Source organism: Cimex lectularius, unplaced genomic scaffold, assembly GCF_000648675.2.
Source record: "Cimex lectularius strain Harlan isolate CLEC.00 unplaced genomic scaffold, Clec_2.1 scaffold32, whole genome shotgun sequence".
In the NCBI taxonomy this organism is placed as follows: domain Eukaryota; kingdom Metazoa; phylum Arthropoda; class Insecta; order Hemiptera; family Cimicidae; genus Cimex; species Cimex lectularius.
The window spans coordinates 986,941-1,003,043 of record NW_019392689.1 but is presented as its reverse complement, the minus strand read 5'-3'; the positions used below and the strand labels follow the sequence as shown (position 1 = coordinate 1,003,043).

The 16,103-nt window shown below is 31.6% G+C and overlaps 2 protein-coding genes across 4 annotated transcripts; both read left to right on the top strand.

The window, feature by feature from the left end:
- The first annotated feature begins 2,972 nt into the window (after positions 1–2,972).
- LOC106665079 (translocating chain-associated membrane protein 1) lies at positions 2,973–8,515 on the top strand. 2 transcript variants are annotated; one of them, XM_014391266.1, is made up of 7 exons: positions 2,973–3,533; positions 3,598–3,774; positions 6,781–6,896; positions 6,985–7,200; positions 7,278–7,387; positions 7,449–7,736; positions 8,369–8,515. In XM_014391266.1, coding segments are annotated over exons 1-7 (1,038 nt in total). In that variant the 5' UTR covers positions 2,973–3,404; the 3' UTR covers positions 8,371–8,515. The 2 variants fall into 2 exon arrangements, with proteins under 2 accessions (XP_014246752.1, XP_014246751.1); XM_014391265.1 differs by having other exon boundaries at positions 8,364–8,515.
- A 205-nt stretch (positions 8,516–8,720) lies between these two features.
- LOC106665078 (dynein assembly factor with WDR repeat domains 1-like) lies at positions 8,721–12,723 on the top strand. Of its 2 annotated transcripts, none has more exons than XM_014391264.2 (9): positions 8,721–9,139; positions 9,208–9,280; positions 10,958–11,158; positions 11,216–11,338; positions 11,408–11,592; positions 11,753–11,882; positions 11,944–12,100; positions 12,159–12,296; positions 12,354–12,723. In XM_014391264.2, exons 1-9 carry the CDS (start codon positions 9,100–9,102, stop codon positions 12,579–12,581), a joined length of 1,275 nt encoding a protein of 424 aa, XP_014246750.1. In that variant the 5' UTR covers positions 8,721–9,099; the 3' UTR covers positions 12,582–12,723. The 2 variants fall into 2 exon arrangements, with proteins under 2 accessions (XP_014246750.1, XP_014246749.1); XM_014391263.2 differs by having other exon boundaries at positions 9,181–9,280.
- Positions 12,724–16,103: the final 3,380 nt, after the last annotated feature.

Below are 16,103 nucleotides of genomic sequence, written 5' to 3'. Positions count from 1 at the left end.
GTGGCTCGACAAAGGAGAAGCTCCAATACATTTTCCAAAGCCCCCAACTCATCAAAAAAAGGTAATGGTTACGGTATGGTGGGCTTCATTTGGTTTAATACACTACAGCTTCTTAAATCCTGGCGAAACCATCAATGCTGAATCATACTGTAACCAAATTAATACCATGCATCAGAAATTGGCAGTAATGAAGCCCTCTTTGGTCAATCGGAAAGGGCCCATTTTGTTGCATGACAACGCTCGACCACATGTGTCACGTGTAACGTCACAAAAATTATTGGAGCTTGGCTATGAAACTTTGCCTCACCCACCCTACTCTCCGGACCTCTCGCCTACTGACTACCATTTTTTTAGACACCTGGACCACTACTTACAACACATAATATTCAAAAATCAAACGGAACTGGAAAATGCATTTATTGACTTTATCAATTCTAAAAATTCTGAATTCTACTCAGACGGAATTAATAAGTTACCAACACGTTGGGAGAAATGTATTGAGAGTATGGGAAATTATTTTGATTAAAGAACATTGCTTTAAAGTAACTAGTTTCTTTTTTTTTGTTTAATACCAAAATCCTGCATTATTTTCCGGACAACCCAATAACTTTTAATCCTTGTATAATCTTAGAAATGAAAAAGAAGACTACCAGTGGTTTTTGAATTCGATTTGAATTGAAACTTGTTTTATGTCAAATGTAAAGACGACTCAACTTGTAGTTTGTATCTACTTTACCAAAACCCTCACAACTCACTGACCTCATCCAACTAATGGAACAAGTTATATTATTGTGTTAATAATAATAATTGTGTTATAATGTTAAGATTTTATCTATTTCAAATTGTTATGATGCATGACATAAAGTTTTTAAAATCATAATTCTGTAAATATTGTAACTATTGTACAATTTTTGTATATATGCAATAATGCCAAAATACATAAAAAATTAATAATAATAATTCAGATATTCAAAGTAGTGTTTAAAGGATTTATTTATTGCTCAACTCAACAGTAAAGTTACTGACAATAGGAGACTGAAATTTTTTTATTCTTATAAGCAAAGGTAGCACCTATTCCATCAGTGCTCCTTGACCGATCTGTATAGATGAATGTGGCATTGTGATGTGAAAAACGTATCTTTTGAAATTCCTGCTTGTGTTCTTTAGAGAATGTCTTGAGTAAAATTGTTGGAATAGGCAGTAATGAAGAGAGAGGATGTCATTGCAAATACATTCAAGGTGGAGATAAGGGTTAATCCTCCAAGGAGTGCACGGATATAAGGATATACATAAAATAATAATAGTAATAATAATGCTTTATTAGAATTGAAAAATACCAACAAATGTTACAAAGAACAATAAGCTAGTAGCCGTCTGCTGAGTTTACTGCATAATAAAGGTGTAGGTAGCTAATAGGCATATTATAAGAGACAAAAGAAAGGGGGAAAAATAGACAAAAGAAATAGAACAGTTTGGTTTTCAATTTTAATAATTTTATCCGCAATAAATTATTGAAGGATTTACAAGCATTAGTCATTACAAATTGTTTTCAAAATGATGACCCCCCTATGTCTGGCACGACTGTGGAATTTTGCAAATTTTAGCATTTATTAATATTCCTAATTGAAAATCATTTACTATTAATCTATATAAGTTTAGCAGTCATAATTGACAGTATTAATTATTTCAATTAATTATTCTTTTTATCTAAGGTCTTGGTTGAGATGAAAAATGTACAGGTTCTTCAACAGTTCATCTCAACCAAGACGCTTGAAACTGCCAAAGGTTTTCTAAGTTCAAATCAGGTACTTTTGATTTTTCAACTCATATCGATCAGGATCCAACAACTTTAGACAATGACGTGTTAAGGGCGAAAGTGGAAGCAAATTCATGTCAGACAATTAAGGAACTGTCAAACACTCTTAGCTGGACGACCATCCAAGAACATTTCTGCAGATTGGTGAAGAAAAGAGACCAGGTTTTTGCTTCAGTGGCACAATACAAAAGCATTTTTTGATTGCTTGATCACTGGAGATGAAAAATGGATTCTCTATGATAATGCACAATGCAAGTTGGCTCCTATGAATAAATTGTCACAAAGTACAACTAATCAAGGTTTATACCCCCAAAAAGGCGCCTTTGTGTGTTTGGTGGGGTATTCACAAGGTCGTTCATTTTGAAATGTTGAAATCTGGACAAACTGTGAATGCAGACCTTTTCTGTAAACAATCAGTTAATAAAAGGTAAATCAATCATTAATTGAAAAGTACCCAGCAATTGTCAACAAAAAAGGAGTTATTCTGCAGCAAGATAATGCAAGACCGCACTGCACAAGGCGAACCCTGGGGGAAAAAATGAATTGGGGTAGGAGATATTGCCTCACCCCAATTGGGCCATCTAACTTCCATTTATTATTCAACAATTTCTAAGTGGCAAAAAATTGGAAAATTTGGATGGTGTCCAAAATGCCATCTCTACATTGATCAAAAACTCGATTCTGCATTGAAAATTTGCACACTAGATGGCAAAGGATTGTTGATAACGAGGGTGATTACATATCTGATTAAAAATAAAAACTTGATAAAAAATTTAATGTAAAAAACATGAGCATAACTTTCCTGTCTCTGTAATACATTAAATGTTACCAACTCTACCGCGGATCCGAAATTAATTATTGCATTGTGCAAAAAATTGTTGCCATTGTACATTTTGGTCCTCCGGGCCGGATTCAACATTCAGTATGTGTGTACATATATAATTTTTTGTTTACAATTATATTTTCCAACAAATTTTGATAAAATATTAATATTAGTTTCATTAAACTTTTCTTTAACTAGTTTAAAAGCCGGTTCAACTCAATTTTAAAATTTTAACAGGGTGTACAAAAACATTTTAGAGCCACGCATTATGGTTTAGATGTGTATTATCTGAAGGATTGAAACTGCTGGAATTGTTTCCATATGTTTTGGCTCAAAGTTTGCCAATTGTACGAAGAAATGTATGTTTTTGGAAACGTATCGATGTATAGTAGTATCGAGGCTTCCCTGTCTCAAAAAAAAAATCCTCTCCAAAAAGAGTATTTTATCTTTGATACCTTAAATGATATTCCACCGCGCTATTAAAAAAATAGTTTTATAATATTTATTCAATATTCTATTAGAATCTAGCGTAATTCAATAAATAAGAAGTAGAATTCGTAGACTTGTGAAAAAGGTTTACTTTGCGGTTACTCTAACGAGGCGGTCCGGTTTCATGGAAGCTGAGGAGGGGAGATTCTGTTGACGTGTCTACACTCTACAGTTGTGGAAGTTTCGTCCGAGCTGCGTTGGAAGGTGGCGGATCGAAAGAGCCAGTCGTCACTCAGTGCTCGTCTTCGCTCCGTTGGGTGAAACCCAGCTTCCGAAATGACGTTCAAGGGAAGAAAGTCGTCTAACAAAAGCCCACCGTTCTTCAGTCATGAGTTCGTCATACAGAATCATGCGGATATCGTCTCATGTGCCGCTCTCGTCTTCGTCATAGGCCTAATGGTCCAGGTATCTTCGTTACCAGCGTCGCGTATGGCTCCGGACCTATCATAAAACTTACAATATGTTTCAGGCGACCTCTCCCTATGCTTACATATTCATAGCTTTGCACCATAATGTCAGTACCGAGCAGACTGGCCAGGAATTCCTCGTCAGGTACACATACGGTTTGAAGGATGTCTGCGCCACCTTTTTCTATTTCCTCATCTGCATCGTCGTCCATGCCATCATCCAAGAATACATCCTAGATGTGAGTAAAATCAAGCTGTAAGTCAGTCCTACAGGTGAAAGTGGACCAGGGCGAAGCACCCAAAGGGTACTTGAACAATCTGGATTCCATTTGGGTCGATAGAATGAAAGCAGCTGTGACTTGTTCATTTAAACAAAACGTTTTAGAAATTTTAAATTGACCCATTCGTTCAAATCCCTGCAATGTACCACACATACATAAGTACAGTAATCCCTTAACATTCGCAGGTGTTTGGTTCCAGAAAACTGCCATGAATGTTAAATCTGTGAATGTAGAGTCTATTTTCCTATGCTATAAGGAGGGTTACGTTCCATGATGCCAAAAATTACAAAAACAACGTACATGATAATTGTTTTCATTGTTTGTATTTTTTGATGTACAAGGAAAGAAATAACTATTAACTGTTCACTGTTTCTCCGAATAATTTAATTTCTTTAAGAATTTCCAAATAGGGATTTGAAGCGGCTTCAACATTCCTCTTAAACTTAAAACTTAAATCCATTGCTTGCTGAATAAGTTAAGGTTAAAATTTCCCTGAGCTGTTTTGAAGAAAAGCTTTGACCTGCATAAAAAATATTAAATGATAGAAAAAATAAACACCTGCCGAAAACTTACTTGTGTTTTTCATGAGAATTCAGCAATTCGTTAATTTTGTCTTGTTTCTTATATCGTCAAATCCTTCACCTCCCATCTGATGAGCTAGCCAGACGATCTATTCTTCATAATCTTGAACTGATGGAAGTGTTCTCTTTTTCACCTGCGAAAAACTTACTTGTGTTTCCTAGTTCTCATCTTTGCATTTAACTTCCTTGGATTCTTTAGTTTCCTCTTCTTTTTGTCACAAAACTCTTTTTCATGATAATTCAGCAATTCGTTAATTTTGTCTTTTCTCTTGTATTGTCAAATCCTTCACCTCCCACCTGTCGAGCTAGCCAGATGATCTCTTCTTCATCATCTTGAACTGGTGGAAAAGTGTTCTTTTGACTCAAATTTTCACCTGTGGCAAGCGTTGATTGAACTAGGCTTCATTGTTCATTCAGGATGTTTGCAATGCAATCGGCAATGTTAAATTTCTTCCAGCAACATATTTCATCTGAATTACACTCGATTGCATTTAAAATTCGTTTTGAATTGTGTTTAGTGTAATAAGCCTTAAAAGCTTCGATACGAAAATAAAATTATTTACGCAACTTTTTTTATGCCAATAAAGAAATCGGACCTCCTGCAAATGTCAAATCTTTCCTAATTTTTTCATATAGGAATAGTGAAAACCGCAAATGTCAAAATCACAAGTGTTAAGGGATTACTGTATTGCATTTAATTTCCCTTATAATTATGTGGGCATAGCTTATCTAATCACTATAATTGTAGTTACATCAAACATTGTTATTATATATTAAAACATGTGACAAGTTTGCACTGCCTGTTTAGATGTTTGGCATTGATCAAGTAGAAAGGGTCAGTGTTGACATGACCCTTATCTCGTTGGCCATCCAACTTTCCAACTTGACTTAACTGAAGATTTTCATTTCTAACATAACGGTTTGAATAATATGCGACAGCAGTTGAGTAATTTGGTACTGAAAATGCTCCAGTTATAGCATTTATTTGATTTTAAGTCCCTATGGGCTTGGGATTTGCTATTAAAGAAGCTTGGATTTGATATGCAATGGACCTTTGCCAATATGTTTTCTATGACATTATATTGTTAATTATGTGTTTTTCCCATCTGATGTAATGCCAAGGTGGCTGTGATGGCTAATAGAATTTAAAAACCATTTAGGTGGAATGTATTATTTTTTTCCTGTTGGCAATGTCCAGAGGCTTTAAGTTCATACAATTCAGTGTTGGTTTTTCCAATCGCTGTGATAGTCATATCAGCAGTTAGCCATGATATTTTCCTCATTCTTTGGTAGATCTCAATAATAGTAGTAAATAATAAAATAATTATTACTAAGTAAATAAATCTCAGTAATCAGTAGAATACAGTAATAAACCCACTGCTCTGGCATTCCCTTGCTCAATTCAGAAATACCTAACAGAAAGATTAGATTTAAGAATGATTTTTTAAAAATCTTATGAAGTTAATATTTCAAAACTTTGGTCTCATCACATTTTCAATTGTTTCAAAGTAGAATCTTTTCCAAATTTAAAAGGTCCAACTGACATAAAAATAAATGTAGATTATAAATATGCTTGTTTTCCCCAGTAGAAAATCCAAGTTATGAATGTTTTATCAAATTACCTGAGTGGCATAATCTGTAGACACACTGAGGTCCCATCTTCTCTAATGGAAAAATAAAATTAAAAATAGACCACCAGATTTTTAATGACTACTTAAAATTTCAAAGTTTATCAGGCTTTTTCCAAAACGATTTATCGGGCTTTGGTTGATTTTTATTAAATGAACTGGTTGTAATTTATAATTGTTATAAATAACCAATAAATTAATTATTAACATGGTTGAAGACAATAGGTAAATGGCAAAAAAGAAAGAAAAGACTGTGCTCATTGTTTTTGGAACTTGAAGCCCTGACCTTGCTTCTTCAGCCTACTGTATCTTCTGTCCCCACTTCTGTAAAGTATCACTTTTCATAAATTGTATGACATATAAAAGTAGATAAGACTTTTTTCAATGAAAATCCAAGGAGAGGTACTGCCAGGTAACAACTTGCAATTCTTAATCAAATATGGTGGGCTTCCATGATTTAATTTTCCCTTGATTGAATTAATATACAATTTAGGTTTATAAAATAATTTTAATTTAGCTCTTGATAAGGTATAATTTAGCGCACTAAAAGAAAAATAGTTGCGTGTGATTAGAATGCCTAAATATAATAACAGTTATTACTGATCACTAGAGATCCTAAAATTGATTATACAAAATTATATATATTAACAGTTTAATTTTCCTTGAGTTTTTATTATTTTTAATTAATTATTCCAAATTTGGTTTTCTTTGAAGTTATTTTAAGATTTAATATTTTGATCTTATTTGTATAATAGAAAATTTCGAAGAGGCTGCATCTGTCAAAAGGAAAACAGACACAATTCAATGAATCTGGGCAGCTTTTATGCTTCTACGTCATGTCTGTTGCATGGGGTGTCCATATTATCTTAAAGTAAGTTCACTTGGTCTTAATTCATTTTATTGACCAAAGATATTTTTGTTTAAATACTTAATTAATTTTTTTTGTAATATTTTATTAGGGAAAATTATTTACTAAATCTTTCATCGTTGTGGGAAGGCTACCCACACAGGGAGATGACTTTCATGTTCAAGTTTTTCTATATAATTCAAATCTGCTACTGGCTTCACACTTACCCTGAACTATATTTCCAAAAAGTTAAAAAAGAAGACATTTTTGACAAAGTATCATATGCCACTGTTGCTATTTTCTTCATAGCGTCATTTTATTTATTCAAGTAAGAATCTGTTTGCTATTGAATTTGCATAATCTTGATGTGTAAGTTCTGAGAATATAATAATTTTTTTTTTAAAGTTTTACCAGAGTTGGAGTTTGTTTATTAGTCGTTCATTACCTCGCTGAGGTCTTCAACCACATCAGTGCTCTTATAAGTTTTGTTGACAAAGAGGAAAAAGGAAAAGCAGGTACGTTTACAAATAGTAAAACACAAAGTAAAAACTTCAATTTCTTTTTCAAATGTTTTAGTAAGCACACTTGTCACCCAAGCTGTGTTTGTCCTTGCACGTCTCACTTCTGTTATTCTGGCCTTCCTTATTTTCTGGTTTGGCCTAGCTAACTCAAATGAGCCTTCAAAAGTTGAAGGCGATTTCAATACTCCGACCGTCAGAATAGGAGCGCTGACAGGGGTCGTCCTCCTCCAGGTTTACCTAATGTTCAATTTCATCACTGACCTTTTGAGGCAGATTAGGGAGACTTCGGTGACAACTGTTAAGAAATTACCCATCAAGAAACCAACAATTAAGAAGAAGGAATGTAAGAAACAGTTTTAATAATATACAAAAATATATTTTGTTTATTTATTTTTTATATAACTTTCTTTAGTTGAAATAATCTGGATGCTGTTGTACAGCTTGAAATTTTTGATCTCTATTTATCAATATTTATCAAAAAATAAAAAAATAAATAAACCTAATCATGTATATCATGTATTACTCCTTAAAAATATTACAGGATTAAAACCATCATAAAAAACACTTTTGGCAAAAGAATCCTGATTTTTATTTATTTTTTTGTAGCATTGATGTATGATTTTTACTGCATCTGTCAAACACTTTTGATATTAATTGCTACTAAGTTTTAACTAACAGATGTTCTTGATTTAATAAACCACCACAATAATGACATTTGAGATAAATTCAATAGTAAACTTATTTTGAATAATATTTACGTAAAATATAAATATTATTAAGTCAAAATATTATTAGTTTAGCTCGAGGAAGGGTAAAAAAAAAGTTTTTGAACTTACAAAGACAGAGCTGCTATTTGACATAAAACTTTTAGAATTTTTAGATTATATAACTTTTAAAACGTAGATAATGATTTTCAAAATATTAACCTAAATTAATAATTTGCCTTCAACTAAAATCCAATTTGTTTCAGTAAAGAAAGTGAACAATAAAGAATATGATGAACTTCCTGAAGTCGATCAGAACACAAAGAAAAACCTGAAGCAGAGGAACCAAAAAGTCAAATATTAAAGGGAAGAAGAACGGGAGTGTAAGAACATTAATCGCTGGGCAGTTCCAAAAAAAGATAATAAAATAAATAAATGAAAGGACTGATTGATTCAACCTGGGAAAGTTTAAGATTTATGACACCGATTGAGATTTTCTTAAAATTTAAGACTTTCATACAATTTATTTATATTTTTAAATAAAAAAACAAAAACAATGAAAAAAATGTATTATTAAATAAATAAGTGAACACAATTTCTGTGCAATACTAATAACTCGAATGTCAGCACTAAAATAATATTGTTAATGTCGTTTACATTAAACAAGAAAACCTCTGAAATTATTGTAATTATATTTTTTTAAATTAAACAAAAAATATTGTTTAACTTCCTTCACAATGTTTGTTGTTTTCAAAAGCTTGTAAGCTTGTGGATTAAACATTACATATTGTGTTTAAAATTGTTATTATTCTGTTACCTTTCATTTGTTTGTTGCTAGGCAGTTGTTAGAAAACCTCTCGTATCCACTTCTCACTCCTTGTTATATATTTTTATTTTTGCTATGAGGGGGATCTTTAGTTTTATTATGCGCTTTGGGTTGGAAAAGAGGACAACAATATGTACCTGATAGTACCATGAAACAATGAATGACACAAGTAAAAGATGAAACTGCTCAAACTCCTTATCAGATATTTCCCTCCAGGTAAATCGAACAAGCGCTTTTAAAATTATTTTCAAAAGAAGTTGTGTTTGAGGTGATTTGCTTTGTAGGGATCTGCCTCGTGTACAATCAGGGTGGCTTAATAAAGGAAAAGATGTTGGACCTTTTTCAGTTAACAACCAAGTAAGATTAGGCTAAATTTCTGCCAATTCTTAGATTTAAAATGTACGTATTTAAATTATGGGGCTCTACACATTCAATGATGTTCTCAACTGGTAGATTTTGGTATTCTTTGTAATAAAAATAGTATAAAGAATGAATAATAGTGAAGGAATAATCTATTATTAATATATAATAATAGTTCGTATTTCACTTTATTGCAATATTACTAGTCAAAAATATAAATTACATATGTGCATAGTAATTATGAATGTGTATCACCAATTAAAATATTATATCATACAAAAATATGCAATACACATAACGTACAACATAGGGAATCATGAATAAATATATACGCTGTTTATAAATGCTTACTATATGAATATACTGATGTATATCAGAGATTTCTGACAAATTAAATAAAAAACATGATTGTAAGTTTATTAGAATTGAATGTTTTTTCTATGCCAGCTAGCGTATATCATGTTTGTATCCACCACCTATATCTCATGTCTAGTTTTTTTGTTTTCTTTTTGAAAAAAAAAAAATGTTACTACATGTACACACCAAACAAATGATATGGTCATATTTTTCATTTTTTTTTTTTTTTCTTTACTGATTAGGTATTAGTCATAAAGTACTAGAGGGAGATGCCTGGCAAGGCAAAGACAAGCTAGGAAGAAATGAGGCTTTTCTTCCGTATAAAAAATTAGATTAAGTTTTACGAAGGTCATAAAGAAGGTGCAGCATTAAAAAAAAAAAAATTACATCAAAATAACTATGTAAATGTTTACGTCTCCAAGACATCAGGAGCTAAACATGCTCAGGAGCCCTCTGCCCCCTCCTACAGCAACCGTACCAGTTTTCAATAAATATAGCTGTCATTCTTATGGTAGTGAGCCAAATAATAAAGATAAGCAATTAAATGTCTTTTTTAATTAGACCATTATCTTATCTTCTTTTTGTTCTTATATGATACATATTTAAAGATATTTTGAATGGAATGGAAGGATTAATTGATGATTGATTCAACCAAAACAAGGGTTTGCCTTTTTAAGTAAACAAAATACAGAGCTGAAGACCAATAACAATAAAATGATAAATAACAATAAAAGGAATGGTCCAGTACACCTTCAGTGTACAAATATATTTTGTAGAGTTAATTTTTCAATAATGAGCACTTTATTTAAAACTTTATTTTTCTTTATTTAGAAATCGTGAGATGCGGTCTTTATTTTTCTCTTTTCTACAGTAATGTCTATGTTTTAAGCAGTTTGCTCATCTTCTGGAATTTTTGTTAGTTAAGTACTGACATGGATATCAAAAATCTATGTGTAAAATAATACTTAAGAAAAGTTACAGAAGATGAAACTGCTTGAAATATCGACACTTAAAAAAAAGAGAGAAAAATAAAGTTTTAAATAAAAAGGACCGCACGCTCATTATTGGAAAAACAACCCTACAAATTAAACTTTATACAATTTCATGTGCAAAAAGAAGAACACTAAAACTATGAACAATTTTATTTAAAATAATACATTACATTTATTATAAATAAATGCCTTTCTGCTGATTACTAAGGCCAAGGTAATCCCTAAATTGAATTTTAATTAAATATTTTTGCATACATTACATGCAAAGTGTAATTGATTAATTTTGATAGTAAAATGATTAACAATTATGCAATTAAACTTCCAGGACTCATATACCATCATTAGCAGATGAGTTAATGTGTAATGAAAAGTTGTTAACCCCTGGAGTGAAACCGTATTTGATTTCTACTCTTTGCAAAATGCAGGACAAGTTAAAGGCGGACAGCAAACACAATTTTGTCAAGTACAACACCATTGAGCACATCTTGCCAATAACGAACGTTGCATTTAATAAGGAAGGAACTAAGTAATTACAAACTAAATAATTTCCAATGAAAACTTTATTTATCATTTATTTTTTAAGGTGTTTAACAGGGAGTTTTGATCGGAGTTGTAAAATCTGGGATGTTGGAAAGGGAGTTCTGTCGAACAGTTTAGAAGGGCATAACGGAGTTGTATTCGATGTTATGTTCAATTATCCATTTGAGTGAGATGAAAGATTCAGTTTATTAATAATCAAAGCCTAACATTAACATTGGACTTAATTTTTAAACAGCGATCGAGTTCTGACTGCAAGTTTTGATAAAACAGCATGTATATGGGATTCAGAAAGTGGTGAAAGGCTGGCATCTTTTATAGGTCACACGGAAGAAGTTGTAATCGTAAGGTATGAACCTACAAAGAGACACATCGCTACTGGTTCTATGGATCATACAGGTCGAATTTTTGATCTTCACACAGGTACTTAAACAAAATTTCAATTTTTTGTAAATATTTATATAAATATAACAATCAGATAATATAGCAAATATAATGGAAATTCTAAAATTCTACAATATTAATTCTTCTTCTTCAGTATTATATTTTTTATGTGTATATGATATGTGTACTGCTGTTTCAGGGGTTGAACTTTGGGTATTGGAAGGGCATAATGATTCCCTCATAACGATAGAGTTTAGCACAGATGGAAAACATTTGATTACCGGTTCATTCGATGGCAATGTAATTCTCTGGGACACGAGGACACATAGGTGAGAATGTTTTGAAAACCTAAGTTACATACTGGCAATAATATGCTAATTTCATTTATAGCAAAGTTGGTGTTTTAAACCACCACAAGGATAGCATTAGCAAGTGTACTTTCAATTTTGAATCTGATCTTATTGCAACAAGTTCTATGGACTGCACAGCAAAACTTTGGGACAGAAGGAACCTAAGTTGCAACTTTACTTTGCACCATGAAGATGAAGTAAGTATAAATTTTATTTATTTGAAAATTTTGGAAAAAAAAATCATGGACATTTTAGGTATTAGATATTACATTTGATCCGACTGGAAAACGAGTGGCCACAGCCCTGGCGAATGGTCTTGTAAAAGTCTGGGACTCTAGGAGAAACTCCAAACTTCTTCTTTGTTTGAACGGCCATAAAGCGGAAGTTTCAAAAGTATTCAATCTTAAACACAGTCGTAAACTTGTTATTTACTTACAACAATTGTTTAAGGTATCTTTCAGCCCTGGGGGAGGTCTAATATTGACCGGTTCATCAGATGGCACTGCAAGGATATGGAATGCTTCTTCAGGCCAATGCCGTCAAGTGTTGAAAGGCCACACCGATGAAGTATTCTCTTGCTTGTTTTCATATTCTGGAGAAACTGTGGTTACAGCTTCTAAAGACAAAACATGCTTTATATGGAAAAAGAACTCAGATGTTTCAGATGATGAAGATTAATCTCACTGAAATCCTTTCTAGTTATTCGATTTTAACTAGTTGCCAAGACTCCTCTGTATAATGATCTGTAATTGATTTAAAATGAAGACAATCAAATGTAACATTTTTTGAAAGTGTATTCAATAAAATACCCCATCAGAGATGATTTTTTTTTAACTGCCTTTCATTGAAATTCATAACACATGTTTGTTTAAATCTGTGGAAATCCATAATAATTGTTCTATTAGAAGTATAAATACAGTATAGAAAAAGTAAAATTATTCTAGGAATAATAAATATTTTTATTTTAATGTTGGATTATCAGTAATTTCCTGCCAATACATGTCACTGGATTTAAGAAATGTGACTAGTTGATGAACCTGTAGCTTGATCATCTCTGATCATCCTGGTCTGCCTATTCTTCTTGGTTTTGTCTAATAGAAAAGCTACAGGTAATTGAATATATTTAAATTTCCCTTAAATATAAGCAAAATTAAGCATGGTAAATAGAACTGATTGATTATTAATATGAGATAACTACCTAGAATACTATTACTGATTGATATAAGCTAAAATCTGCACGTGCATGTACTTTCTTGAGCCCATCACTCTCGTAGGATGCCAGCAATTCTAGCTTTTGTAATTTACAATAATTTACCAACAGGCCTCGAGAGTAATCTACCCTGGGTGTACCTTGGTCTTGTCTGTCCAGCCACTGAGGTTAGGCTCCATCAACAGCTAGGTTATTTTAGACCCCAAATCACACAGTTCCTAAATCCATTTTCACTCTCACTTAAACTTAAATAGATTTTTACTTATGTCCTCAAATTCGATGGGGTACTCAATATTCCACTATTGACCCTCTCACACTACACATTCAGGCAAATAAATACTCTGACTCTCAACACAACTAGGTATGCAAAACTCATTACTATATATAATAAAACAACCCTGTTTACTCAAAGAAACAGGACATACAGAAAGACTTAACATCCAACTACCTTTTTTCCTCGCTTTTTCCAAGTAATTACACAAGAAGAAAATACAAAATTGGAAATTGACCAATTAAGGAAGAATCTTGAATCTTTGCTCAATAAATGCCAGTATTGATGGGAAAATATGAAAAGGATTAAGTCTTAAGGAAGTAACAAAGAAAAGAGTTTCTTGGTAAAAACATCAAACTTTTGATAATGAATGAATTTAATGTATATCATGTACATAGTAAGTTTACTACCATAAGTTTCATTTCTGAAAATAGATGTTCATATAATTTGTTAACCTTGTAAATTGTTATTAGTAGTTTCACAGTCCTTATGAAGGTGATATATTCCTTGAAAGCTCAACAAAAGAACAAGTGTTTTCTTTCCTATAGATCTCCATTGTTTTTAATATAAAGTTGTATGTGTATGTGTCTTTTTATTTATACTATACTATTTACTATTAGTTACATTTTTGTTATATGAACTTCATATAACATACTATCATATTGTACTATAATAACATTTGAAACATTAAAAAAAAAATTTCTCGAGTACATTTGAAGCTCATAAAGAATTTGAAGCTTCATGCTCCCTATGCGATTCTCATTCTGTTGAGACTTTCACTTGTTGGCGGAGTGCTTGATTTTGGGTGAGATTCGACCTTACACCTTGGTTGTTTTACTCTCCCAAGAAGAGAGGTTTGCGGTTCTTGAATGGTTCAAATTCTTGATGAATTCAGTATGCTAAACATACTTGAAGCTACAGATACAAACTAATTCAATAATTTCAGTTTTAGGTTTTATTCCTTCATTGTTATTGAGCATTAAAACTTTGGTATAGACCTCATTTTTAATAGTCATCTGCTCATTTATTTGTATTGTTTTTTGATCGTGTCCATCCTGATTTTGTGGAACTCTATAATAAGATGGGTAGGAAATAAATTGTCTCTTTTATAGAAGGCATTAATTTCTTCAAATGCGTTTCGGTCAATATTAGACCATCTTCAACCTTTTTTATATAAAGTGGTTTGACGGTTTTTTACATTCTTCTTCTTTCAACATTATTCGGCTATTTCTTTTAAAATTAAATTTGGTCCAATCAGAATCAACAGTAGGGATATGTATATTATTCATGCTCCCTGGTTTCACAGTTTTTTACGTTTGTATAAATTCAGAAGTGGATGTCTGGACAACTATGGACTTGGTGAGTAGTCTGTTCTGATTCTTGACAGACAACTCGCCAAGTCTATTATCTTATTTTTCTTGTACTTTTTATTTTTATATACACTTGTACATTTGTATTTTGTAGTTCTTTGGTATATTTTCTCTCTCTCTCTCTCTCTCTCTCTCTCTCTCCTCTAAAACTAATTTTATATGTATTTGTAAACGAATGACCTCTGGCAGACAGATCAGACGATTTATGTCCATAATGCTTTTGTTTTTAATTTAATGAAAACAGTTTTAATTTTGTTTTAATAAAGCAATTAGGCAAGGTCGTAATCAATGAAGTTCTGCTGAGATGCGATTATTGCTAGTTGAAACTATTATTATTAATATTATATATTAATTCAAGTTTTTTTTCTGTGTCGACCAAAAATTTCATTCAAATGAAAATCAACCTCCTGCAGACGGACCACCCTCCATGCCGTAATGTTACTTTAAATGTTTATGACTTTTCTTTTTTTGTAATAAAGTATGTTATTATTAATATTAATTCAAGGTTGCAGTATTGTCTATTAATAAGTTGAAACGCCATTTAAGTTTTGACTGATTTCATTTCTTTACAAGAATAAAGACACAAAACAGCTATAATTTTGACATATTCGTTATTAATCCTCTAATAATAATTGTTTATAAAATTTGCATGACAATGGTTAATTAATGTATTTTACAATAAAATAAAAACAATCTTTTTTATTTGGTTGATTACATTTGAAGTAGTTTGAAAATTGTGTGTACTTTCAAAATTATTCGGCTGTTCTTTTAAAATTAAATTTGGTTCAGGTTTCACAGTTTTTTTACATTCGCATAAATTCAGAACTGGATGTCCATGGACTTGGTGAGTAGTCTGTTCTGATTCTTGACAGACTACTTGCCAAGCCCATCACCTTATTTTTATTGAATTTTGTATTTTTATATATGCTTTGTATATTTGTATTTTTTTTGGTATATTTTTTATTTTCTTCTCTCTCCCTTCTCCATAACTTATTATTTATATATTTTTAAACCAATAACCTTTGGCAGACAGATCAGATGATCTATGTCCATAATGCTTTTGTTCTTTAATTTGATGAAAAAAGGTTTAATTTTGTTTTTATAAAGCAATTATTATTATTATTATTATTATTATTATTATTAATTTTTAAGGGCGTTTTAACGGCTAAATTTCACGCCCTAACATCCAAACCTTCTATCTTAGGATATCTCTTCTGAGTGCTATAAAGCTCTGACTCCAAACATTCACTCGTAATCTAATTTATCCTATTGCCATCCAAGCTTTAATTTTTCTTTTTAAAATTCGTAATTCGGAAGGCCAAATGTATACAAAATTCCCATTTTAAATT